Consider the following 26,450-nt stretch of genomic DNA (forward strand, 5'->3'; position numbering starts at 1 on the left):
TTTTTGAAAATATTTTTATTTTTATTTGACAAGTACAGAAATTTATGTCCTCTTAGTTGGACTTCAAACAAAGAAAAGAGTAATTTGAAGTAAAGCCACACAGCGAGCACACAGCTCAAAAAATCTCATGTTGAACAAAAACAATAGAAAAAAAACTGTTCCCCTTTCTTTTTTGCTTTTGGAATGATACAAGAGCAATTTGAAGAAGAAAAAAAATCAAAGCTAAGATCTTTTATTGGTTCTTTTTTTGTTACTGTATTTTATTTCTTTAAGAACTAGTATGTTCTGCTAATAGATTAATTTCTTTCAGCAGAAAAATATTCTGAACTACAAATAGATTAATTTCTAAAAATAAATATTGTAAGATATGAAATTCTTTTTGATCAACTGTTCGGTCTCAGCTATATTTATTGCAAAGATTTATTAACTCCGTACATTTTGATTTCAATGACATTAGTAATTTTATTGAATAAATGGCGTATGTTTTCCCATTTATTCATTATCTTCGCTGTATTGGCGCCTTCTGGCGAAATCTTCGAATACCAGATCTGTACTCATTTCTCTGGACAATTGCTTTTTAACTTTCTTCTGCATGCTGGTGACTTCTTTCTGCTTCTCCGGTGGTGGACTTGTCAACTTGAAAGGTACATCGGCGACTAGTTCTCCGCCAATGGCTCCCATGTAGAGTCGTACTCGAACCATGTATGAAATAATAATACCCAAATTGTCTGCAGATTTTAAAGTGGACGAAGCCAAATTGGTGTCACCTTCTTTTAACATCCCATCAAGAGCTACACCTCTCTTGGTCTACATAAAAATAAAAAAGGAATTTTTAAAATATTAATAAAACAAAACAAATAGGTGTTAGTCAAGCATCTAACGCCAAAGCAAGCCAGCGGTATAATGCCTGAAGAGCAAGTGATAAGAATAGTGGTTGAAATCTAGTTTAGGGTGCCCCTTCACGTCGCCAAGGATGCCAACACTGGCAAGTCGCCAATCAAAATGGCTGACCAGATAAGCAATACTGAAAAGTAATTATTGTCAGCCACTTTGATTTTTGACTTTAGTGACTTGGCATTGTTGCCTCCTAAGCGAAATGAAGGAGCAACTTAAACTAGATTTTAATAGAAAATGTTCAGGATCCTACGATGATAAAATATTATTCCATTTATTTACTTTATTTGCCGTCTTTGACGATCAGCAATTCACTCGGAATCTTGATTAAATATGTTATGCTTCCCTGATACCTTCAGTATTTTTAAACATTAAATTGTGACATACATTAAGTCTCGTTATTTTTTAATATGTTTAGGCTGATTGTATAATGAGCCTTCTAAATAGAGTCGAATCATATGATATCATAATACCATTAAAAGCTTCAGTGTCTTGGTAATCAATTTCAAACACGATGTTCTTTTGTGGATTGTAATTTTATTTCCTCACGTAAATTGCACAAAAAAATTATCAGAATCTTTCTTTTTTTACTTTTCACTAGTAAAAAAAAATACAAATTACATATTTGATGAAATAATAAAGAAAGTTTCAATTTTATTGCAAAAGGTAATAGGCATGCAAAAAAAAAATTGAAAAATTGCCAAAATTTTAGAAAAATATGCAAGGCTACAACATTATTATAATTGAAAATACAATTTAAAAAAATATTACGATAAAAAAATCAGCTTTGAGCAATCTTTTTCAGAAATTGTGGAAAAATACCAAAACCTCGATTAATTTTGATATTTTTCTCTCCGGAATGCACATTCTCACCTTCCAACATATGTTTGTGACAAATATAGTAACTCTAAGTCAAATGGTCTGTCCTGTGGAACGCAAGACAAATGCACGTATATGGATGTTCATTCCCTTTTATTATTAATAGAGATTGGTACAAAAATGTTTTTAAAATGCTTCATATTCTGAATGCTATACTACATTGTGAAGATACCGTAATAAGATAGTACAACATCATGTGCTGTTTCTATTATTTCCTTAAAGCTAACATAAAAGGGTGGGGCAAAAACTAATATTTTACTTCGAGTGCCGCTTATTTTTGCTTCGCTAATTACTTTTTAGAAAAAAAAATGTTTTTGTCTATCAGTAATTTAGAATTAATTTGCATTTTGGAATTAATTGATGTTACAAAAACAAAACCGACAGAAATGATGATAATTGTCATTCGTGTTACCAATCTTTCAAAAATGATTTCTCAGTTACCACTAACTAAAACAATATATATATATTTTTTTTTACCAAGATAATTTTACGCATATTTTTCATGCTTTTATTGATATGTTTTAAAACGCCGCTTTATTAAAGATATTATTAAATTATTACATAATTAATTAATAATTAAATGTTTTAAGAAGTTCGGTACTTTTATTTTAACTTTCTCGTATACGTAGTATAGAGAAAGTATAGCAATCGTCAAAAAATTCTAACTCGAGATTTCGATGAATCTCCACGTTTTAGAATTTCCCGAATTCGAAAACGCCTTTTCGGAAAATGTCCGTCTGTCTGTGACAAAAGTAACTCAAAAAACGCTTTGATCTAGAGAGGTGAAATTTAACATTAGGTCTTTGCACTAAATTTGCAGATTTCTATCAAATTTTGTGTAAAATCCTCTCAGAGGAAGTCTGTCTGTCCGGCTGTCTCAATATAATTTAACACGATAGCTACAAACAAAAGGTAGATCGATAGCTAAAATTCGATATTAACAAACGCCTACCCACTTTTAAGCGAAATTCAACAAGGAGTTGACGGTCTATCGGTCTGTACTTTCAGAGACATGTAAACACGATAAATCAAAGACGCAGTGACTTAAATATATCAAATTTGGTATGTGATTTTGTGACTACAAGTGCCGTTCTGTGTCAAAATTTTGTTTGAATCGGTTGGAAAAAACACATCTAAAACGCAAATTCGATTTTTGGATACTATTAATTATGTCTGGGACTAATCGCCAAATAACTCGCCAAGAATGACAGGATAGATTCAGTACAAATGCTAAACTCACGCCAAAAGTTAATATTTCGTAACTATTTTACACTAATGCTGTATAAGGCGTTCTCTGGGATAACATCTTTATGAGAATGTATGCGAGAAAGTTTGGGGGAGACCATTTCTTCTGGTTGTATTAAAAGTTTTTTTGATGTACTTAAAACAATTGTTTTTTACATGTTAAATTTAATGATTAATTCATTGAAATGTGATGAAAATGGAATCTCTAGTAACAAAAGGCCGTTATCCATCAAAATATTACGTTCTGAGTGAATACTTAAATACTACCTTAAAAGTATTATTTAGCTTAATAAAACGAGATGCATGATTGGTTTTAGAAACTTGTGTGCGTGTTTGTAAAAGAGATTCATACTCTTTTATTAGATTTTGTTAATCTTTATGGACTCAGGAAAAACATTCCTCGTGCCAAAAGCATTTAAATTGTCCTGAGAATTAAATAACCCTGAAGATCGTAAATATTTAAATCTTCTTTTTATCATATTAAAAGTCCTCATTAATTTACATAATATCTTTATCTTTACCTTTGTGCACTTTTATTTAAATTGGTTTACAATGAATAACCAAAATATTAGGAGCATCCTATTATGCAGTATTAATCTTATTGAGCCGCCACCGATTTGTAAATATTCTTTTAGATTGTAGATATTCTTTTGAAAATAGATTCGACTGCTTCCTGAAAGTGTTGAAGATACTTAAAAGCTCGTCATCACACTCTTAATTCACTCGGACAAGATGGTGGTTTCAGAAGCAAACTAGGCAGCTGCCTAGAGTCTCTAGGTTGAAAAGAAGCCACAAACGATCAATTAACAAACTTTATTTTCTTTGTTGCCAAATAGATACATTTGAATCCCTTTGATCATATTTAGATTTGGTTCCAAATATGATAAGTATCTTCATTTTGAATGTTAAATCTGTGTACAGTACACTGCAGAATATCTGGCTCGCGACTATCCGGCTTAGTTTTCTTTCTCGTAATTAAACGAGGAAGACAAGGCGTTGCATTTGCAACATTGTCAAGGCATTGGAAGCTGGCGTCTGCTACGATCCTCCCACGTGTCATGTGCAAAATACAAGTTGTGACTGGTAAAGAGCAGCATTCTGCTTGTTGTTCATTGTTCCGTCAGAGTGGAACGGACTTCAATGGTCACCGCTGTTTCCGATTATAACTGCATAGTACATACAGGATTCGTAAATTGTTTTTGGGGTATGTTTAATGTTTTTTTTAATTATATCACAGTGAAGTGTACAGAATTCATGTTAAAATGTGAAAAGTTTATATCCTTTATCTTACTTTTTTACTTATAAATTCTTGCAGTTCAGTATATAAACATTTATAAACTACAAGTACAGAGCCTTTTATTTTAATTGGACACGTTACCGGCAACTGCTTCTATGATTCATTTGGCTACGTTCACATTTTACGTGGCTTGAAATAAGTGGAGGACTTACTACTCAATCAGAAGTGAGAAAATACGTACTATAACGGAGAGTTTTGGTGTAAAAACTTCGTCTTCTGATGTTGGTGGACAAAGAAATGAGTTCACAGATATCCCTGTTATCCGCTTTCTTAGTTATCCGGCCTGCCTTTCCGCCGCATTAGACCCGATACTCGGAAGTGCTCTGTATTAAATTTTATTTATCTAGCTCTGTTCGGTTTGAAATTATAGTGTTGTAGCAATTGCATTACTCTTATCTTCTCTTTTGGATACTAAATGGCGATGTCTGATTAGGCCATCCCATATGCCATCCCATAGTGCATTGCGATTGTAATTAGGATGAGATGTGATGATGAACTGTGAAGCCGCGCGCGTGAATGTCTTGTCTTTGTGTTTGTGTTTTTGTTTGTTCAGTGTGTGAATGTGATTATTAAAAGAAATGTTCCTAAACCCATTCGTTCTGTTGCTTCCTGCACTCACTATAATAATCTACATACCACCACATTGGCGCCCAATGTGGTGTTAATTTATATTTTGGCAGTCTGGACAAACAGACTTTCTCTAAAAGGATTTCCTCAAAATTGAATAGAAATCCAAATGTTTGGTATAAATATCAATTACGGAATTCCACTCGTTCAATTCAAAGTGTTTTATCGTGTTCGTAGAGAGAGAGACATAATAACTAAAAATGTATTTTACGAACTTGGAGAGATTCTGAAACTTCAAGATTCGACGAAATCTCGAATTCGATACTTTTGACGGTATTACTTTCTCTGTGCTTTTTATACGAGGAAATAAATATATTATTAAGATAGTTTCTCTTCTAAGTTTTGGGTGATACTAAAAGTGTTAACTGAAAGATTACTATTAAATTATCTTTTATCTAGCGAGAAAAATTTTGTCAGGCTTAAAAACTAAACATTCTTGTTTTGTAGTCAAGTATTCAGAATTAAGAAGAACCTTTTGAAATTTCTGAAGAGCTGATGGAAACATTTTCATGGCATTTGGTTTGATTAATATATATTCATAAAATTAACCTGAAGGACAGATTTTCTTCAAGCATTCTTAAAATAAAAATGCTACCACCCCGTCTCTTCCCTGATTCTTATTCAATGATAATTATTTGAACGCTATTAATTCTGTAAATGTTGTTTCTAGCAAAAGGGGGAAGAAGGGAGAGGGAGGAAGAAGAAGAAAGAAAGAAAAAAGCATTCTTCACCTATCCTTATTCAACAATAATTATTTGAACGCTATTAATTCTGTAAATAGCAAAAAGGGAGAGAAGGAAAGGGAAGGAAGAAGAAGAAAGAAAGAAAAAAAGCATTCTTCACCGATTCTTATTCAACAATAAGTATTTCAATGCTATTAATTCTGTAAATAGCAAAAGGGGGGAGAAGGGAGAGGGAGGAAGAAGAAGAAAGAAAGAAAAAAGCATTCTTCACCTATCCTTATTCAACAATAATTATTTGAACGCTATTAATTCTGTAAATAGCAAAAAGGGGGAGAAGGGAAGGGAAGGAAGAAGAAGAAAGAAAGAAAAAAAGCATTCTTCACCGATTCTTATTCAACAATAAGTATTTGAATGCTATTAATTCTGTAAATAGCAAAAGGGGGGAGAAGGGAGAGGGAGGAAGAAGAAGAAAGAAAGAAAAAAGCATTCTTCACCTATCCTTATTCAACAATAATTATTTGAACGCTATTAATTCTGTAAATAGCAAAAAGGGGGAGAAGGGAAGGGAAGGAAGAAGAAGAAAGAAAGAAAAAAAAACATTCTTCACAGCTTCTTATTCAACAATAAGTATTTTAACTTTATTAATTCTGTAAATGTTGCTTCTAGCAAAAGGGGGGAGAAGGGAGAGGGAGGAAGAAGAAGAAAGAAAGAAAAAAGCATTCTTCACCGATTCTTATTCAACAATAATTATTTGAACGCTATTAATTCTGTAAATAGCAAAAAGGGGGAGAAGGGAAGGGAAGGAAGAAGAAGAAAGAAAGAAAAAAAACATTCTTCACAGCTTCTTATTCAACAATAAGTATTTTAACGTTATTAATTCTGTAAATGTTGCTTCTAGCAAAAGGGGGGAGAAGGGAGAGGGAGGAAGAAGAAGAAAGAAAGAAAAAAGCATTCTTCACCGATTCTTATTCAACAATAATTATTTGAACGCTATTAATTCTGTAAATAGCAAAAAGGGAGAGAAGGGAAGGGAAGGAAGAAGAAGAAAGAAAGAAAAAAGCATTCTTCACCGATTCTTATTCAACAATAAGTATTTGAATGCTATTAATTCTGTAAATAGCAAAAGGGGGGAGAAGGGAGAGGGAGGAAGAAGAAGAAAGAAAGAAAAAAGCATTCTTCACCTATCCTTATTCAACAATAATTATTTGAACGCTATTAATTCTGTAAATAGAAAAAAGGGGGAGAAGGGAAGGGAAGGAAGAAGAAGAAAGAAAGAAAAAAAGCATTCTTCACCGATTCTTATTCAACAATAAGTATTTGAATGCTATTAATTCTGTAAATAGCAAAAGGGGGGAGAAGGGAGAGGGAGGAAGAAGAAGAAAGAAAGAAAAAAGCATTCTTCACCTATCCTTATTCAACAATAATTATTTGAACGCTATTAATTCTGTAAATAGCAAAAAGGGGGAGAAGGGAAGGGAAGGAAGAAGAAGAAAGAAAGAAAAAAAAACATTCTTCACGGCTTCTTATTCAACAATAAGTATTTTAACTTTATTAATTCTGTAAATGTTGCTTCTAGCAAAAGGGGGGAGAAGGGAGAGGGAGGAAGAAGAAGAAAGAAAGAAAAAAGCATTCTTCACCGATTCTTATTCAACAATAATTATTTGAACGCTATTAATTCTGTAAATAGCAAAAAGGGGGAGAAGGGAAGGGAAGGAAGAAGAAGAAAGAAAGAAAAAAAAAACATTCTTCACAGCTTCTTATTCAACAATAAGTATTTTAACGTTATTAATTCTGTAAATGTTGCTTCTAGCAAAAGGGGGGAGAAGGGAGAGGGAGGAAGAAGAAGAAAGAAAGAAAAAAGCATTCTTCACCGATTCTTATTCAACAATAATTATTTGAACGCTATTAATTCTGTAAATAGCAAAAAGGGAGAGAAGGGAAGGGAAGGAAGAAGAAGAAAGAAAGAAAAAAAGCATTCTTCACCGATTCTTATTCAACAATAAGTATTTGAATGCTATTAATTCTGTAAATAGCAAAAGGGGGGAGAAGGGAGAGGGAGGAAGAAGAAGAAAGAAAGAAAAAAGCATTCTTCACCTATCCTTATTCAACAATAATTATTTGAACGCTATTAATTCTGTAAATAGCAAAAAGGGAGAGAAGGGAAGGGAAGGAAGAAGAAGAAAGAAAGAAAAAAAACATTCTTCACAGCTTCTTATTCAACAATAAGTATTTTAACTTTATTAATTCTGTAAATGTTGCTTCTAGCAAAAGGGGGGAGAAGGGAGAGGGAGGAAGAAGAAGAAAGAAAGAAAAAAGCATTCTTCACCGATTCTTATTCAACAATAATTATTTGAACGCTATTAATTCTGTAAATAGCAAAAAGGGGGAGAAGGGAAGGGAAGGAAGAAGAAGAAAGAAAGAAAAAAAACATTCTTCACAGCTTCTTATTCAACAATAAGTATTTTAACGTTATTAATTCTGTAAATGTTGCTTCTAGCAAAAGGGGGGAGAAGGGAGAGGGAGGAAGAAGAAGAAAGAAAGAAAGAAGCATTCTTCACCGATTCTTATTCAACAATAATTATTTGAACGCTATTAATTCTGTAAATAGCAAAAAGGGAGAGAAGGGAAGGGAAGGAAGAAGAAGAAAGAAAGAAAAAAGCATTCTTCACAGATTCTTATTCAACAATAAGTATTTTAACGCTATTAATTCTGTAAATGTTGATTCTAGCAACAAAACAAAAGGGGGTGGGGAGAAGAAAGAAAGAAAGAAGCATTCTACCTTTATTCTTATTTAACCATAATTATTTGAACGCTATTATTAATTCTGTAAATGTTGCTTCTAGCAAAAAAAGGGCGGGGGGGGGAGAAGAAGAAAGAAATGAAGAAGCATTCTTCCCTGATTTTTATTCAATAATAATTATTTTACTGCTGTTAATTCTATAAATGTTGCTTACTGCAAAAAGGGGGGGGGGGAGTGGGAGAAGAAGAAGGAAAGAAGTATTCTACCTTTATTCTTATTTAACCATAATTATTTGAACGCTATTATTAATTCTGTAAATGTTGCTTCTAGCGAAAAAAAAAGAGAGGGAAGAAGAAGGGAAGAAGCATTCTATTCCCAGATGCTGAACTTAACGCTGTGATTCTGGAACGGAAATTAAATAATTTACAAACAAATATTCGGAAAGATCAAGAGCATTTTAAAATAACAAGCTAACAAATTTCGTACCAAATTGTCATCTGCCGATGGCAAAAGATAAAATACTTTAGTCAAAGTTGCTCCTGGTATGATTGGACATCCTTCCTTCGTTTCGATGCTCGCTACAGATTTGTGGTAATGTCCATTCACTATCGTTACTTCTGTGTTCTGAATAACATTAACTTTGATGTTCCTTTAAAAAAAAATCAATTCAAATCAGCAATAATCATTTCGTTAAGGCACTAAATAATAAATCTAAATAATTCTATTAGTCTATTACAATGTTGAATATATATAGGGTGTCCCATCAATACTGCCCAAACTCAGCACAGCCAGATTCCTTGTGGGGAGTACATAAAGATACCCAGAGAACTGTACCTATAAAACAACTGGGCCGTGCTGGCCTGGTGGTAAGGTCCCCGCCTGTGAGCCGTAGGGTTTTCAGGTTCGAGACCCCATTCCATCGAAGAACCGCTGTGTAAGGGTGTCTGTTGCACTATAAATCCGTCTAGACCAAACGTCCTCCAGTTGGTGTGGTGTGGTGTGGTGTGAAGAGAGGGGTGTCCTCGTCATCTGACCGCAGTTCAAAATTACGAGGTCAGTCCCAAAATCGCCCTAGTGTTGCTTTAAAACGGGACGTTAATATAACTAAACTATAAAACAAGTAGTTTTCGAGAAAAATGCAAAAACAAAATATGACGTCACATCCGGTGTAAGGAAAAAAACACTTTATTTGACACATCTGTTACGTAAGCATGTTGCCCCGCCTCTCACTTGTAACGCCCTCTAGCGGTATATGTAAAAAACCATCAGTCTTTGTAACATCATCGACTTAGCAGCACGCCGAAAGGCAAAGCTCAAAGAAACTGCCGAAAGCGGAGAACCAATAAATTCTTTAAAAAGCTAAAAAAGGTCCGTCATTATTGTTGAACCTCTCCAACATCAATAGCACTATTTTCAAACTACAAAGCCAAATGTTCAATGTGTCCGCCGTGCATATAGAGGCCGTGAAATAGATAAAGCCTCTCTGACCGTAAGAACCTGTGCACAGTACTTCTAGTGGAATTAAGCTCACTGGATAATAGTCTCTCTGATAGAGATGACGAATATTTTACGAGTGGTTATTACGTAACCAATATCAAAAAATCACAAATACCAGTGATCAATTATTTTCGAAGAGGGGTGTGGTTGATCTTATTTGATACGATCTTAGTGGCGATGTTCCGATTACAGGTCTTGGATCACAATAGAAAGTAACAATCGATACGATCTGTCCAATGGAAGCTCTCGAACAAGAGTTCAACCATGCATAGGGAAAGTCTCTTACCCATTGAAGTGAACGGACTGGTTATTTTTGGAATTATCGTATCATTGAATTGCATATCACTCAGACTTATCGGAGCGGTGACTTCTCTGGAAAGTGTGAGGCTTCACTGCAAAGTCCGAAGTCACCGCTCCACTTCATGGGAGTGACCTTGACTTTCCGATATTCGCATTTGAAATGCACTATTCCATAAAGATCATTTTTAATTGCTTGTGACTTGACTGTGATTGCATATATTCTGTTTACTGACGGCGCCATCTATTGGTAAAATAGAGAACTAAAGTAAACATTTTAAAGAAATGACATATATATTTAATTCTAATTTTTCAGAAAACGGTTTACTCCAATAAAGAAACTCAATAAATAGTTAAAAAAAATCACATTTAAGAAGTAAGCTGAAATAGATAAATTAATTCAATCACGCATTACTTAAATTAGTAAATTAAGTATTAATTACAATTAATAAATTTTATATTTAATACTAATTAATAATTTTTAATTATGCATATGATTGAAATAACAGATATTTGGAACAAATATTTAAAAATAACAATAGCAAAATTATTTGTTATTCAAAAAATCGTGGATTGTGCATCTCTACTCTCTGACCGTTATGCGGTCTTCCAACATGATGACGATTGTCTGTCGGGCAGACGCTTCCTGTATTTTGCAGTCGGTCGTCCAATCTGCGGATGAATTTAGTATCGTGAGGACGGCGTGGCGGATATCAATAGGTATATTTCCTAGCAGTTTGTAAGGCGAGTTCGCAAATTGTACAGACTAAGTCTATGGGAAAGGATACCGACGTGCTCTGATTGGTTTAAGCCTTGGCATCTTTTTGGCAATGTTTTGCCAAAAAAATGCCATACCAAAACATATTTTTATAAAAAAAATAAATAAAATTTGTAAATTTATCCCCCCCCCTCCTGTTTTTTACGGTTTACATGTAATATTAATCTGGAAAGATCAAATCCTGAAACCTAAATTCAGGAAATATAAAAATTACAATTTATTAAAAATATTTTTTTTGTGTGTTTCTTCTTAATATTATTTTGATATAACTAAAAAAATTAACTACGAAATCACATATTCCGTTAAAGCTTACATATTTATACGTTTTGGGCATTAAGTAATCATCTTCCCATATGTAGTTGATGGGAAAATAACAATCTTTCAGCAACAAGTTTCAACGACTGCATAAATTATCTAATAAAGGCACGAAAATCATAAAAAGATAAGAATTATTTCATTGCTGCATCATATGTTGAGTAATTACTTTCATATAGTTTTTATACTTCTGTGCATAAACATTAGGTACTTGTATTATTAGTATTATCAGTAATATTTATTATTAATAATAATAATTAGTATTAGTAGTATTTCTAGTAATATTTAGAGAAAACAATTATACTAATAAAAATTAAATCGTGTTGATATTCACTCGTATCTTCCATAAAACTAATGCAAGGTACAAGGTTTGAGCCAAATAAGCGAAAACTAGAATATTATGAGTGCAAAACATTGCCAAAAAGATGCCAAGGCTTAAACCAATCAGAGCACGTCGGTATCCTTTGCCATAGATTTAGTCTGTACAATTTGCGAACTCGCGTTTGTAAGATATTTAGATCATAGATCACATTTAGATCATATTTAGATCATAGATATTTAGATATAGTAGATCAAATGCATGCCGCAATATTCACGAACGGAATGCGTGATCACCATGCGAAGAATATCACTAGCTGGAAGATGCAGTCTTTTAAATATGAGTTAAACGACGGCTTCAGATCATGTCGCGGCACTCACATGACTCGATATGCGAGCCGGACATTTTGAATATCATCATCTGGAAAGTTATGCAAATAGTCCAGTTGGTGTGTCCACTAGGGATGACAAATATTTTATGAGCGGTTATTACGTAACCAATATCAAAAAGTCACAAATACCAGTGATCAATACTTTTCAAAGAGGGGTGTGATTCAAATCCTTGATACGATCTTACTGGTGATATTTCGATTACAGGTTTTGGATCACGATAGAAAGTAACAATACGATCTGTCCAATGGAAGCCCTCGAACGAAACAGAAAAGGAGAAATCTGTGAATGGCTTAAAAAGTGAACGGACCGGTTATTCTTGGAATTATCGTATCATTGAATTGCATATCACTGAAATTTATCGGAGCGGTGACTTTACTGGAAAGTGTGAAGTCGCCGCTCCACTTCATGAGAGTGATCTTGACCTTAAGATATTCGCATTTGATGATGCACTATTCCATACAAATCCTTTTTAATTGCTTGTGACTTGACTTTGCATATAGTCCGTTTACTGCTGGCGCCATCTATTGGTAGAATATAGAACTAAAGTAAACAATTTAAAGAAATGACATATATATTTAATTCAAATTTTTCACAAAGTGGTTTACTCCAATAAAGAAATTAAATAAATAGTTTTGAAAAAAAATCAAATTTAAGAAGTAAGCTGAAACAGATAAATTAATTCAGTCACACGTTATTTAAGTATTAAAGTAAATTATTAAGTAATATATTATAGTAATAGTAAGTAATTAAATATTAAGTATTAATTACAATTAATAAATTTTATATTTAATATTAAATAATTATTTTTAATTTATAATATGATTGAAATAACAGATATTTGGAACAGGTATTTAAAAATAATAATAGCAAAATTATTTGCTATTCAAAAAATCGTGGATTATGCATCTCTAGTGTCCACTACAGAGTTTTCCCCTTGCACCGGATGTGACGTCATATTTTGTTTTCCGTATTTTTCTCGAAAATCATGTGTTGTACAGGTATAGTTCTCTGGGCATTTCTCATGTATTGCCCTCGACGAATCATTCTGTGCAGAATTTGGACGGTATTTATGGGACACCCTTTATATGTTCAGATATACATATATAGAATCAAACAATAAAACTGTAACATCCTATTAACATAAAATGCCAAACAACGTTTTTGTAATATCTTTACGATATTATACCACATTCAGAAAATCAAACAACATTGTAGAGATATCGTAAAATATCTTGGACTAAAAGGAGATTATAAGCAAGAAACAAAAGCAGTATTTATGAAACCATGCTATAAAGTAAATCTTTTGAGAGCCAAAAACTTTTTAAAAGAAGGATACAACTTAAACTTTATATTTTGCTCATTCGGTTGGACTAAGAGGGTAATATGTCTAAATTTTCATCCGGAAAATTATGTACTTAATTTCCATCTGTAGGAGGCACACTTTTTAAAACTGACCACACGCTATATGAAATGCTTCTTATTTTTAAAATACTAATTGACAAAATAAATCTAAATTTGTTATTTGATGTAGCTTGGGTTCGTACGCCTCTTATAGAAGACACTTATTTTCTCAAAAAAAAAAAGTTAACTATTTTTGACATTTTTCTGGAACGTTTTGTTGTATTTAGAGCTGATTACCATAAAAATTGACGAAATTTATTATTCAAAATTAGAATTTTGGAAATTAAAGTTTGAAATATATCTATGAAAAACAGATATTCTTTTGATATTAGTGACGAAAACGACCTTTTCCTCAGGTAACATAAAGAAAGGAACTTAGCTTAATGGAGTAGCAAGGGTAATAGGTGTGACATGGAAAACGCCATTAAAACAACAATCTTACTTCCATATGAAAGAATTTTATTCTGTTGTTATTTAGAAAGTTTAGATGTCGAATACAAATTTAAAAAGTTTTCATTGTTTGCTCTTTGCGGACAAGTTTATCTTGCTTCCTTTCATGTTCAAGCCTACATATAAGGATAGTTTGAATAACATCAAATAAATTGGTTTCCAATTTTAGAATTTAGAATTTTTCTGTTGTTGATTAATTCTTTTGGTTTTCTTCTATTTTTTTAAAACAGTTATAAGCAACGTACCTGATAGTTTTCTTAGAATGGTTGGTAACCACCATTTGCGCTGCGATCTTATCCCCATGAAAGTAGAACTCTTTGTCCAATGTGACTTCGAGCTGAAGTTTACCAGGACTTAGCACGAATCCCTTACTGACCAGTGAACTGGGCTGCCTGATATTTGGGCCTGGATGGTGGTACTGCAATTTTCGGATGGCCATGGAAACGGAATTCCTTCTGTGTGGCTTCTCTTCCTTACTTTCCGCAACGAAGAGCTTGAGCTCATATTCCACACCCAGAGGTGAACCATTTTCATCAGTTCCAGGCTGTAGGGTAACAGAAGGTGGGGCATTTTCAGGCAGATCGAAAGTGAAGGGAATAGCGTTGTCACCCAATTTTCTGAGAAGTTTGTCTTGAAGTTCTGACTTTTCTTGCTGGTGGTCAGTTGGGTATATCTGGTCGAGGGCCAAGTACAGTTGCCTGCTGAAATGCAAACCCATGACTTCATCTTCTTCGCGGCCATATCTAAAGGTGGTGACAACCTGGCCAAATACTTTTCGATCTTTCAAGTAATCTGAATCTACTAGAACCACTCCTTCGACGGGTTCGACGGAATCTCCATAGTCACCGAAGTCTCTCTTACCTGTAATCACACAAAGAAAAAGAATGAGATCGGACTTTCTCGATTTTGTTGACTGATTCCATAGTCACTAAAATCCTTCTTACTGCTATCAGATAGAGAGAAAAAAATGAAAAGAAGAGAGAATGAAATCGGGCTTTTTTTATTTTGTTGACTGATTCCATAATCGCCAAGTTCTTTCTTATCTACAATCAGATAAAGGAAAAGAATGAAAAGAACAGAAGATTTAAAATGAAATTTGACTGTCTTGGCCTTGTTGACTGACTCCCCAATCACCAATCAGATAAAGAATTAATGAAAGAAGTTTGAAAATAACATCTGATTGTTATTGATACTTTATGAATCTTGCAATTAAAGCTGTGCGAAAGTTACTTTTAAGCAAAACTTAACGAACAAAAATGAATCAAATAGATGAATTAATAAAAAGAATAATAATAATAAAAATATGCTCTGATATCAATTGTTATGAGAATTTTAATTACTCTAAAAGGTTGAGAACTGAAGGTTGAGAGAGATATATTATAAAAATAACAACAATTTGTTTAAAACTAAAAATATTAATAATGAAAGTTTCCTCTCTTATAAGAATTTTAATTTTAGAACTGAATATTCAAAATAATTATTTCGTTATTACTTTGTTTTGAAGCAGTCAGTATACAAGGAACGGTCTTGTAAATAATCATGATAAAAAGTAATATTCTAAACTGGTTTAAAAGCCAATGCATTTGTTACTAAGAAATAGAGAAAAATAAAAATGTATCGACTTATAATAGTTTTACTCTATCATCCTTCAAATCATTTGAATTATTTCACCGAATGATTTCCAATTAATTTCTGTCCATGAATAGAATTCTTCACTGAAAAATGTCTACGATTAGAAAAATTAAGGTTTATAAGTATTAAAACAAAACATTCAGTTATTTCTTTGAAAAATAAAATGCATTGCCGTTATGTCATATAATTTAAAGAAAAGACTATCTTTTCCACTTTACATTGTAAATGAAATCTTTAGCTCTTTAGGAAATTTCGACAGCGCTTTGTTTTTACAAAATATTAGAATAATTTTATTCTAATGCCTAATAACCGAATATTTTAATTACAAATAATTGATTCTACGAATATCGAATACATTCTTTTTAAATTTTGATGAAAACTTCTGGTTTCTTCTATTCTGTTAAACGATTTTTATTTTTCACTTCTTTATTCTAAATTATCTAAATAATTTTCAAGTTAAATTTTTTTTATTCCTTTCCGGACCTGCATTTGACATCATAGAAATAACAACGTAATTTTCTATGCATTTCCATCTTTAATTTGTGTTAATGAGAGTTTGATGGGGACTAAATGGCAACACGAATTCCACACCAATGAATAAGGAATGAATAATTTTTAATAAATGAACTAAAACAATTATTAATTTATAATAAATGAGAAAAATCTAATAAGAAGAATTTCTAAATTTTTCGAATTTTTTTAAAGTTTTAATAATTTTATACTAACAAATAATAATTTGAATAAAAAAATATTAACAATTAGGAATTATTCCCCATGAAATGCCTCATACAACAGGGGAACTAATACATGCATCTAAAATCTTCATTGAAAATTCTTTCAGCTTCTATAAAGGAATTCGAATTCTTGAAAAACATATGTTACAGTCAAAAGGTTAGTTGCAAATCTTTACAAAAAATTTTGGAGAAAAACTATTTTGATGAAACTTCGTGGCAACACTTCAGACGTTTATCGATATCATGTGATGTGGTGATTTTTCATATGGCAATTTTAATTTATCTGATAATCAGTCGTAAATATGTCTCGGCAGCTACAAGTAGATTCCAACTAGGAAATGCGAACAATGATTCATTTTTTGCGACCGAAAAGATGTAATTGCCTTGAAATTTATTGAAAGTTGTATGAAGTATATGAGGAAAATGCAATGCCACGTCACTTTATCGCGAAGTGGTGCAACATGTTTGAGAATGGACGTACAGATATTGAAGACGTTGTACGCGAATGAAATTCATCATTTTCGACAAATTCTGAAAAGTTTCTTTGCAAAAGGCATTGACAAATTCAATGCCACACCATAACAAATAATTAGATAACTGTGGTAATTACATCTAAATAAAGATTTTCCATGGAATAATTTAGGTTACAAATAAAGTTATTATAACATTTCGATCCCATTTTGCTTTCTTAAGTAGTGTCATTACTTCTTAGGCTAACCATCGTATTTTCCTAGATCAGAACTTCAAGTCGAAAAGAAACTAACTAATATTGCTGCAGGATCCATCGAATTCAGATTAGGGCTATCATCAATATTAAGGCTTTAATATACTGAAGAAAATAAATAATTCAGATCAAATATTTCAACCTATGTCCACTCGAATGTAGGCCAGGATTGAAGGCAAAATCTTATTGTAGGCCTGGCATTCCATAAGTTGTTAAAGGAACTGTGAGGCTCTTGGCAATGAAAATTGCCGAAATTTCTGTTAGGAATAAAGAAGCTCTTTTCAAAAATAAAATTTAATATCTGATACAAAATTTAGGATATATAGAGAGTATTATTTATTTTAATTATAAAATAATAGAAAAGGCTTATTTCTTAAAGTATTTGTTTTTTAATGACAAATCCAATATGCTTTTGATGCGATATTTTTCAAGCTCATAACAAATCCGCGTACTCAAAATAATAATGATAATTTGGACTAAAATCACTTCAAAACAGCATAATATTTGAATGCTTGTTTAAAAATTACTGTAAGCATGTTTTTATTTAAATATGCTAATAATAAAAATTTCAAAAAAAAATTAATAAATGTCGTGTAATTTGAAAATCTAAAGAAATATATGATGTTTTGTATGATAAATAGTCTCCGAAAATTAAAACTATTGCGCGGAAAAAATAAAAATATGTATAACAAATTCATATTGCTTGTAAATATTATTATATAAAAGTCATTCGATTGTAGTAAATAGAATGCATTCTGGGCATAACACAGTTTGAAGAAAACGTGTTTCGGGAAAGGGGTAAAAAAAAAAGTCTTTTTATTGTATCATCTGTTAGATTCATTGTTAAAAGTTAATTTATAAACTTTCCACTTTTCAAACTTATACAATTTATTTATGTAATCATTGAAATACCCCCCTCCCTCTATTTTATTACACTAAAATTTGAAGAACCAATTTTTTTGAAGGCTCAAATGTCACCAGTTCACGTAAAGAAATGGAGAAACTGTATATAACCAGAACGCGACATAAATCTTAAACGATCGGAGAAATGGAGACATCAGCTTACTGAGGCGATAAAAAAAAGAAGAAAGAAAGAAAGAAACACTGTAAACACAGCTGCTCTTCAGTATATAGTAAATTATGCCACCAGCATGTCTTAAAAAGATGAAATATTGCGTGTCAGTAAATAGACGTTTTGTAGCTTATGATTCATGAATAAATCGTAAAACTGTACGTCAAAATTGGTGTTCAGTTCTGATATTAATCGGTATCTGGTATTTTAAACGAAAAAAGTAACTGAAATTTTGGAATCTGGTGCCAGTGTAATAAAGGAAGATGAAACATTCAAACAGAATTTATTTTCAAAAAGAGATTATCGTCACAATTTTTTTATTCCTCATTTATATTTAGAAGCGAAAGTGTGTGTGTTTGCTCATGTGTCTGTTGGCGCTTTACATGCTAGACCGTGTGGCGGATGGAATTGAGCGAGGATAGAACCTAGGACCTTGTGGTTCGCAGTCCAGTAACATGACCACAATACAAAAGCAATTGCTCGTGTAGCGTAGCTGTTAACTGGCTTATAAGCTTTCACCACAACCGTTATATCCGCAGCTTCCAAATCTGGCACGTGTATACTTTGGAGGTCGGCAATGTGCACCTCCGAGCGATTTTTCAAAATTTTTAATTAATTAAAAATTAAGCGAAATGTTGGCATTTTCCCGCTAAAACTTTCAAAAATATTACAGCACAAAATTAATTTTTACATCATATTGAAGTTTAAAAAATAATATTTTCAATGATACTAATGTTTTAACAAACAAATTAAATTTCTATTTTTTTATGAATGTTTAAAAAAATAATTTAATTATACTTGTCAACAATTTATTTCGCGCAAAATAAAAATAAAATTTAAGCTGCACGGGCATGTTGCACATTAATGGGAAAAAATCTTTTTTCAACTCGTTGCAATCATATTCATAAAAGCTCAAATTAAAAAAAATAATAAATTACCTATCATTCCAAATTAAATATATAAAAATGTAATTTTCAGTACGTGTCTGCATGAAATGAAATAAGTATGAAATATGATACTTCCTGAAAAGTGAAGGCAAGGAAAAGTTTTCTGTGTTCGTTTACAAAATCTATATTATTAATTCAATAAAACTATTTACGGCAAACATGGTTTAATATAAACAGAATATACACTCTAATTAGGGCCCAATAGCTAATTTATAAAAACTTTTAGCTAATTTATAAAACATACATCTGTTAACAAATTTAGCTAATTTATAAACATAATAGACATACATCTGTAAACAAATGGTCTAAATGAAATGAATAATTATATTATATATAATTTGAGTTATTAAATGCTGATGAATTACGAATTTTAAATTTTTACATATATTCTGTGCCCTGTGAGTCATATTTAACAAAATGTTCTTAAGACGCTAATATTTTAAATAAAAAGAGTTGCACTCCAATCTTCCAAATCAATCATTAAAGCTGACCGACTTATGAAAATTTCAACATCACTATGCTATAAAAACAGCTGATTATAGATCACTTCATCGACCGTCTCAAAGAAGCCAATCATCTCCCAGTGTTTCGCAAGAGTGAATCTGCCTAGATTATGAAAATGTTCATTGGTCTAATATTGTAATATTCAAAACTTAATAAATCGGTCAGATTTCAAAGCAAAAAATAGAAACGTTTATTTATTTATTTAAAAGTTGGAGAGTCAAGAATATTTTGCAAAATATGATTCCTTAGGACTTGTTTAAAATTTAAACTTCATAGTTTTTTTAAAATATATTTATAAACCGAAAAAATAAAATACTATTATCAACAGTGTTTATATCTTTTTTAAAATAAAACTAAAAATTGAATTTTTCATTGAATCTGTTAAATTTTAGTTAAATAATTCTTTGAAATATTATAAATGATGAAAATCAATGAAAAGAACGTCTTAAGGCCACCATAATAGTATAAGTGAATTACATGACTATCAAAATTTGAACCGGCGTCCTGGCTTAGGGGTAGCTTGTCTTCCCTGTTATCTGGGCGTCCTGGGTTCGAGTCCCGGTTCGGGTATGGTTGTTCTTCATCTGTTCTAACTGTGAGATGTGTGAATGTGCCCCCCTCCAAAAAGGGGTTGTGCAAGCGAATGTGATGCATGAGTAGCTAAGATGTACTCTTGGCCCTAGTTGGCGCTACTAAAACAAGAGACGCTCCCTTGGCTTAAAATCGCTGAGTTCATCAGCGAGCTTGTCCATGGCAAGTGCTATTAGAAACAACAACAATCAAAATTTGAAGTTTAAAAATATTTTGCTGATAAACCTATTATAAGAATAAGTTATGAGGCATTCTACTGGTCAGATTATTTGACGTACAGCTGCCAAATTTGGCATATATAGATCTTGGAGTGTAAAAATGTGTACTTTAGAGCATTTTATTTAAAATTTTAATTAACTAAAAATATATTGAATTTAAGCATTTTTTCACGATAACTTCCGAAAATATTATTACTTAGAAATAAAGTTTACACCATTTCAAAATTTTCTATAATAATAAAATTTTCGTTTTAATGATACCAAATGAATAGCCGTGCAAATTATTCCAGAATGTTTGTAATTTTTGAAAACATTTTTTTTTTTTTTTTTTTTTTTTTTGCCTAATATTTAAAACATTGTTGCCTTGAAATTCAAGCCGTTTTCATTGTTTCATCAAATATCGCGTGATTTTCTCATTTTTGAAATTTTAGGAAGAATTATTCTCTTTTAATATTTGTGTAGATTATAAGACAAATAACTGGGCGTCCTGGGTTCGAGTCCCGGTTCGGGCATGGTTGTTCTTCCTGTTCTATCTGTGAGAAGTGTGAATGTGCCCTCCTGTAAAAAGGGGTTGTGCAAGCGAATGTGATGCGTGAGTAGCTAAGACGTACTCTTGGCCCTAGTTGGCGCTACTAAAACAAGAGACGCTCCCTTGGCTTAGAATCACTGACTTCGTCAGCGAGCTTGTCCATGGCAAGTGCCTTTATAAACAACAACAACAACATAAGACAAATAAGGAAGTGAAATTATTATATCGCGAAAGCCAGAAGTTCGATGAACCAGACATATGTTTTTAATAGTCATGATGCCATGAAACTGTTCTCCATTAGAAAACGTTTGTGTACATAATAAAAAGAAGATAAACAAGACAACTGAAATAACACAACTTTAATGTTGTGGAAACTTTGTCGGAATCAAGACGAGAATTTATCTAAAATCAAATGACGAGAATTTATCTAAAATAAAATAAACCAATATTCCCGGCAACTAGCTAGTCGTCTGTGCGGACTAGTTATTGGCATTAAACGATTTAAACGTTCAATTATTATTAATAATTATCGTTTTTTTTGTGGTAACTATCGGTAAATATAATCATACATCGTCATTTATAACTCTATACGAAGATAAAAAATATCCCACACCTTTGGTCTGGGTCATTATCACTTACGAAATCCCAACTTCTGTTTTAGCAGCTAGCAACTGAAACATTTTTTTAATGTTTAAACTCTTAATGTTTAACTTTTTAATGTTAGATGCCGATACGAACAAATTATATCATTATCGGTACACGAATGAATGAATGAAAGATGAATAAATAGTAAAAGTCCATGAGCTGAGGTCTGCAATTTTTATTATTTTACAGACTCATCATATTATCCCTTTAAAAATCAAATTAAAGATTAATGCTCACATTTTTAAAGCATTTTTTTTTTATTTCACGTCGGGTAACGCATATTTTTTCTATTAGTTTCCGAATTTAGGGATAAATTTTGATTTAAGTGCTCGATGAATCAAAAATCACGACAGAGATGATCCGATATCAAGGAAACAAATTTTCTAATGGTATTATATGTTTATATCAAAAGTGTACTGCATATAATACTTTATTATTATTATTATTTCTTAAGCACTCTGCTAATATGCATGATTTTTTTTACACCTTCCGTCCGTTAGTTAAACTGTGACAACCATATCCGAGATATTGTTAATAAGGCTACAATCCAACTAGACGGGCACTCTTCTAATTATTAATAATCACTGATTAACCACTTCAACCATAAAAGTTTATACTATCCGGCTAAAATGAGAAGTGTACCGCATTTTGTACCAAAGTTCGTTATATGTAGCTCCGGTCTGAGTGATGTTTTGGATCCCATGAACGACATGCTAAAAATGTTTTAACCCTTTCTAGGGCCGTGGGAAGTATGCTTCCCACCAAATTTATCTATCTTTGTATGAAATTTTGTAGGTTGCATAAGTTCTGACAAATATTTTTAGAAAGATAGAAATTTAGATGCTTCAGTTCTTTGTCTCAATCAAAATGATGTGTATTGATTTGTTACTTAATTTTAATTAACCAAATTAATGAATTAATCAAATTAAATTTATCTAATAAGCTAAATGAATCCCTTTTCTTATTCTAATTTCAAGTCTAAAAATATTTTAACATAATATGACTAGAAAAAAAATGGCCCGTTAAAGGGTTAATATATTTCCTTTTATTTCTATAAATGCTTCGTATTCAACTGTGAAGGAGTGATGAAATTTATCTAAAAATTTTATACGAAATACTTGATGTTACCGAAAGTGAAAAATGTAGTTGTAGTAAAGTCGAAGTAAATTTAAAAATGACCTTTTGAAGTTCAGACAAATACAAAGAGTGTCCCAAAATTAACGCAAGATTTGAATTTGCCGCCATTCGTGCAGTAAAGTTTTGGTAACTCTATTAAAAATCGTTTGACAGCTGATACTATAGGGTGAGTAAAAATGGAGTTTTACAAGATAGAAGAACGTGTTTTCATTGTTGAACAATATTTCAAAAATAATGAAAGTCTGGTGGCTACAGTTAGACAATTTGAGAATAGCTCCCAAGGATTTCTTTTTATGGTTCCTCACCGTTGGATTTCTTTTTATGGGGTTATTTGAAGTAAAAGGTCTATGCCAACAAGCTCACAAGCACGAAGCATTGAAGGAGGAAAATTCAACTACGCCATCAACAGAATTCAGCCGCATTTATGCAAAATGGTCAAGGGAAATTTCTACAAAAGAGCGCGAATGTGCCAGCAAAGCCGTGGACGCCATTTTCCATATGTGTTATTCAGTACATAACCCTATCCTGTGCACTTTACGATTCAATAAAAATATAAAAATTTAAAGAAGAAAAACTGTGTTTTATTTATTTATTTAACCCTTTAAAGGGCCTTTTTTTCTAGTCATATTATGTTAAAATATTTTTAGGCTTGAAATTAGAATAAGAAAAGGGATTCATTTAGCTTATTAGATAAATTTAATTTGATGAATTAATTAATTTGGTTAATTAATAATTAAGTGATAAACCAAGACACATCATTTTGTGTGAGACAAAGAACTGAAGCATCTAAGTTCCTGTCTTTCTAAAAAAATGTGTCAGAACTTATGCCAACCTACATAATTTCATACAAAGATTGATAAATTTGGTGGGAAGCATACTTCCCATGGCCTTAGAAAGGGTTAATTCAAATCTTGTGTAAATTCGTTGTTCTATCGTGTAACGTTCCATTTTTACTATCTCTATACTATCAGCAGTCAAATAGGGATTTTTTGAATAGGGTTACCAACATACTGCTGCTCGAATGGTGGCAAATTCAAATCTTGCGTTAATTTTTGGACGCTCTTTTTTTAAACCATTGGAAGAGATTTCATCGACACTTTCTCGCATACGCTAGAAAAGAGTATTATTCCCTCTCTTGCATATAAAATTGTGGACATTGGACAAAGACACCAACGTATTGAATGTTCAGATATTTCTTTTTTTTTTATTTTAAGCGTATGAGAGTTTTGTGCTTCTTTGAATCCAATATGCATTTTGGATTACTTTCTTTCGACTAACTGAAACCAAAATTTGACGCGAAACTAAAATTTTAGTACCAAGGTCACATACAAGATTTCATTTGCTTAATATGCTGCTAGTTATTGCGTTTATATGGAACTTAATATGTTGCTATTTATTGCGTTTATATGGAACTTAATATGCTTCTAGTTATTGCGTTTATATGGAACTTAAGATGCTTCTAGTTATTGCGTTTATATGGAACTTAAGATGCTTCTAGTTATTGCGTTTATATGGAACTTAATGTACTTCTAGTTATTGCGTTCATATGGAACTTAAGATGCTTCTAGTTATTGCGTTTATATGGAACTTAAGATGCTTCAAGTTATTGCGTTTATATGGAACTTAAGATGCTTCTAGTTATTGCTTTTATATGGAACTTAAGATGCTTCTAGTTATTACATTTATATGGAACTCGAAAATACAAACTGACGTATAGTCTGCCCGTTGCTGGATTCGGATCAAAATTTGAACTGGATCTACACTTTAGATGCTATAAATGGTTTTTGTTCAAAATTTGATAAAATTTACACATTTGTTTAAAAGCCGGCGTCCTGACATAGTGGTAGCGTGTCTTCCCGAGATCTGGGCGTCCCGTGTTCGAGTCCCGGTTCGGGCGTGGTTGTTCTTCATCTGTGTTCTATCTGTGACGTGTGTGAATGTGCCCCCCTGTAAAAAAGGGTTGTGCAAGCGAATGTGCGAGTTTCATCTTCATATGAGCTACAAGTCAGACTTCTGCCCTCGGGTGCTCAGGGGTCTTTACCCTCAGAAGATACTGCATCCCCCTTCCGTGGTAACGCGGACACGACATCATCATCATTTGTTTAAAAGCAATGTATCAAATTTCTTCCGTCAAAAAATGTGTTTGGATTATCGTATTCATAAACAGACAGACGTAATTTAGAAAATGTATTTTTCGGGTTCAAGGAAGGTTTGATACATGGAAACTCCAGTTCGAATTTTTTTGTCAATTACAATATTTTATCTTTCTGCACGACAATATGAGAAAGTAACCAGCAGGAATGGTCTCCAAAAACTTTCTTTCGTATTCTCTAATAAACCTGTCAAACCAGAATACGCACTGTATGACATTGGCATGCAATTGTTACGAAATATTTTTTAGAGTGAATTTAACATTTTTACTGAATTTATCCTCTCTCCTACTCAATTTTTTTGGCGATTAATCATGTGGTTAATTGTATCCGAAAATCGAATGCGTGCTAAAGACACGTTTTTTTGAATTGTTTGAAATTAAGATTTGACACAAAACTGCAACTGCAAACGAGTCTTAAAACTCCATACCTAATTTGATATATTTAAGCCTGTAAAGGGCCATTTTTTTTCTAATCATATTAAGTTCAAATATTTTTAGGCTTGAAATTAGAATAAGAAAAGGGATTCATTTAGCTTATTAAATAAATTTAAATTGATTAATTAATAATTAAGTGATAAACCGAGACACATCATTTTGAATGAGATAAAGAACTGAAGCATCTAAGTTTCTGCTTTCTAAAAAAATTTGTCGGAACTTATGTCAACTTACATAATTTCATACAAAGATTGATAAATTTAATGGGAGGCATACTTCCCACGGCCTTAGAAAGGTTTAAGTCACTGCATTTTTGAATTATCGCGTTTATATGTTTCTGAAAAGACCGACAGACAGTCAACCGGTAGTTGGATTTGGACCACAATTTGATAAGTGTCTACGCTATAGATGTTAAATCTGTGTATCAATTTTTTTTTCTATCTAGTCCACTTCGTTTTTTAGTTCCCATGTTAACCCTTTCTAGGGTCGTGGGAAGTATGGTTCCCACCAAATTTATCAATCTTTGTATGAAATTATGTAGGTTGGCATAAGTTCTGACAAATTTTTTTAATAAGCCAGATACTTAGATGCTTCAGTTCTTTATCTCACACAAAATGATGTGTCTTGGTTTGACACTTAATTATTCATTAACCAAATGAATTAATTAATCAAATTAAATCTATCTAATAAGCTAAATGAATCCCTTTTCTTATTCTAATTTCAAACCTAGAAATATTTTAACATAATATTACTAGAAAAAAAATGGCCCTTTAAAGGGTTAACTTATATTAGAACAGTCGGACAGATGGACTTCTTCTGGACAGATTTTGCTCAAATTTTTATAGAAATCTGCTAATTTGGTGTAAGGACCGTATACAAAATTTCAACCGTATAGCTCAAAGCGTTTTTGAGTTATCTTTGTCACAAATGGACAGACAGGTGGATGTTTTCCAAAAATGCGTTTTTCGAACTCAGACGTAGATATTCGTCGAAATCAGGAGTTCGAATTTTTTGACGATATTGCAATACTTTCTCCATACTGCGTATACTAGAAAGTAAAAACTAACCTTTGTGTTTGAGGCGATTTTGTAAAGTCCGAACATGAAGTAATAGTCTTGATTTAATTGATATGAAAAATCATGCAAAACTTTTATTTACTCACCCAAATATACTGTTAACTTTCCATTTGGAGCTGATTTTTTGAATACCTTGATGGCTACCACGCACACCAGCCACAGGAGGGGGAACATGCTTCAAGTTACGTATGATCTTTTTAATTGATTTGAAGGATGGCTGTCTCTAAACTTCGGGGTATC

At 32.1% G+C, this 26,450-nt stretch overlaps 1 protein-coding gene across 1 annotated transcript; it reads right to left on the reverse strand.

The window, feature by feature from the left end:
* Positions 1 to 26,450, reverse strand: LOC129975921 (arrestin, lateral eye-like). The gene is made up of 4 exons (XM_056089210.1): positions 26,297 to 26,450; positions 14,060 to 14,675; positions 8,852 to 9,014; positions 1 to 807 (listed from the first exon to the last, which is right to left on the reverse strand). The coding sequence occupies exons 1-4, from the start codon at positions 26,382 to 26,384 to the stop codon at positions 493 to 495; spliced, it is 1,182 nt and encodes a 393-aa protein (XP_055945185.1). The 5' UTR covers positions 26,385 to 26,450; the 3' UTR covers positions 1 to 492.

Source organism: Argiope bruennichi, chromosome 7 (genome assembly GCF_947563725.1).
Source record: "Argiope bruennichi chromosome 7, qqArgBrue1.1, whole genome shotgun sequence".
Classification (NCBI taxonomy): Eukaryota; Metazoa; Arthropoda; class Arachnida; order Araneae; family Araneidae; genus Argiope; species Argiope bruennichi.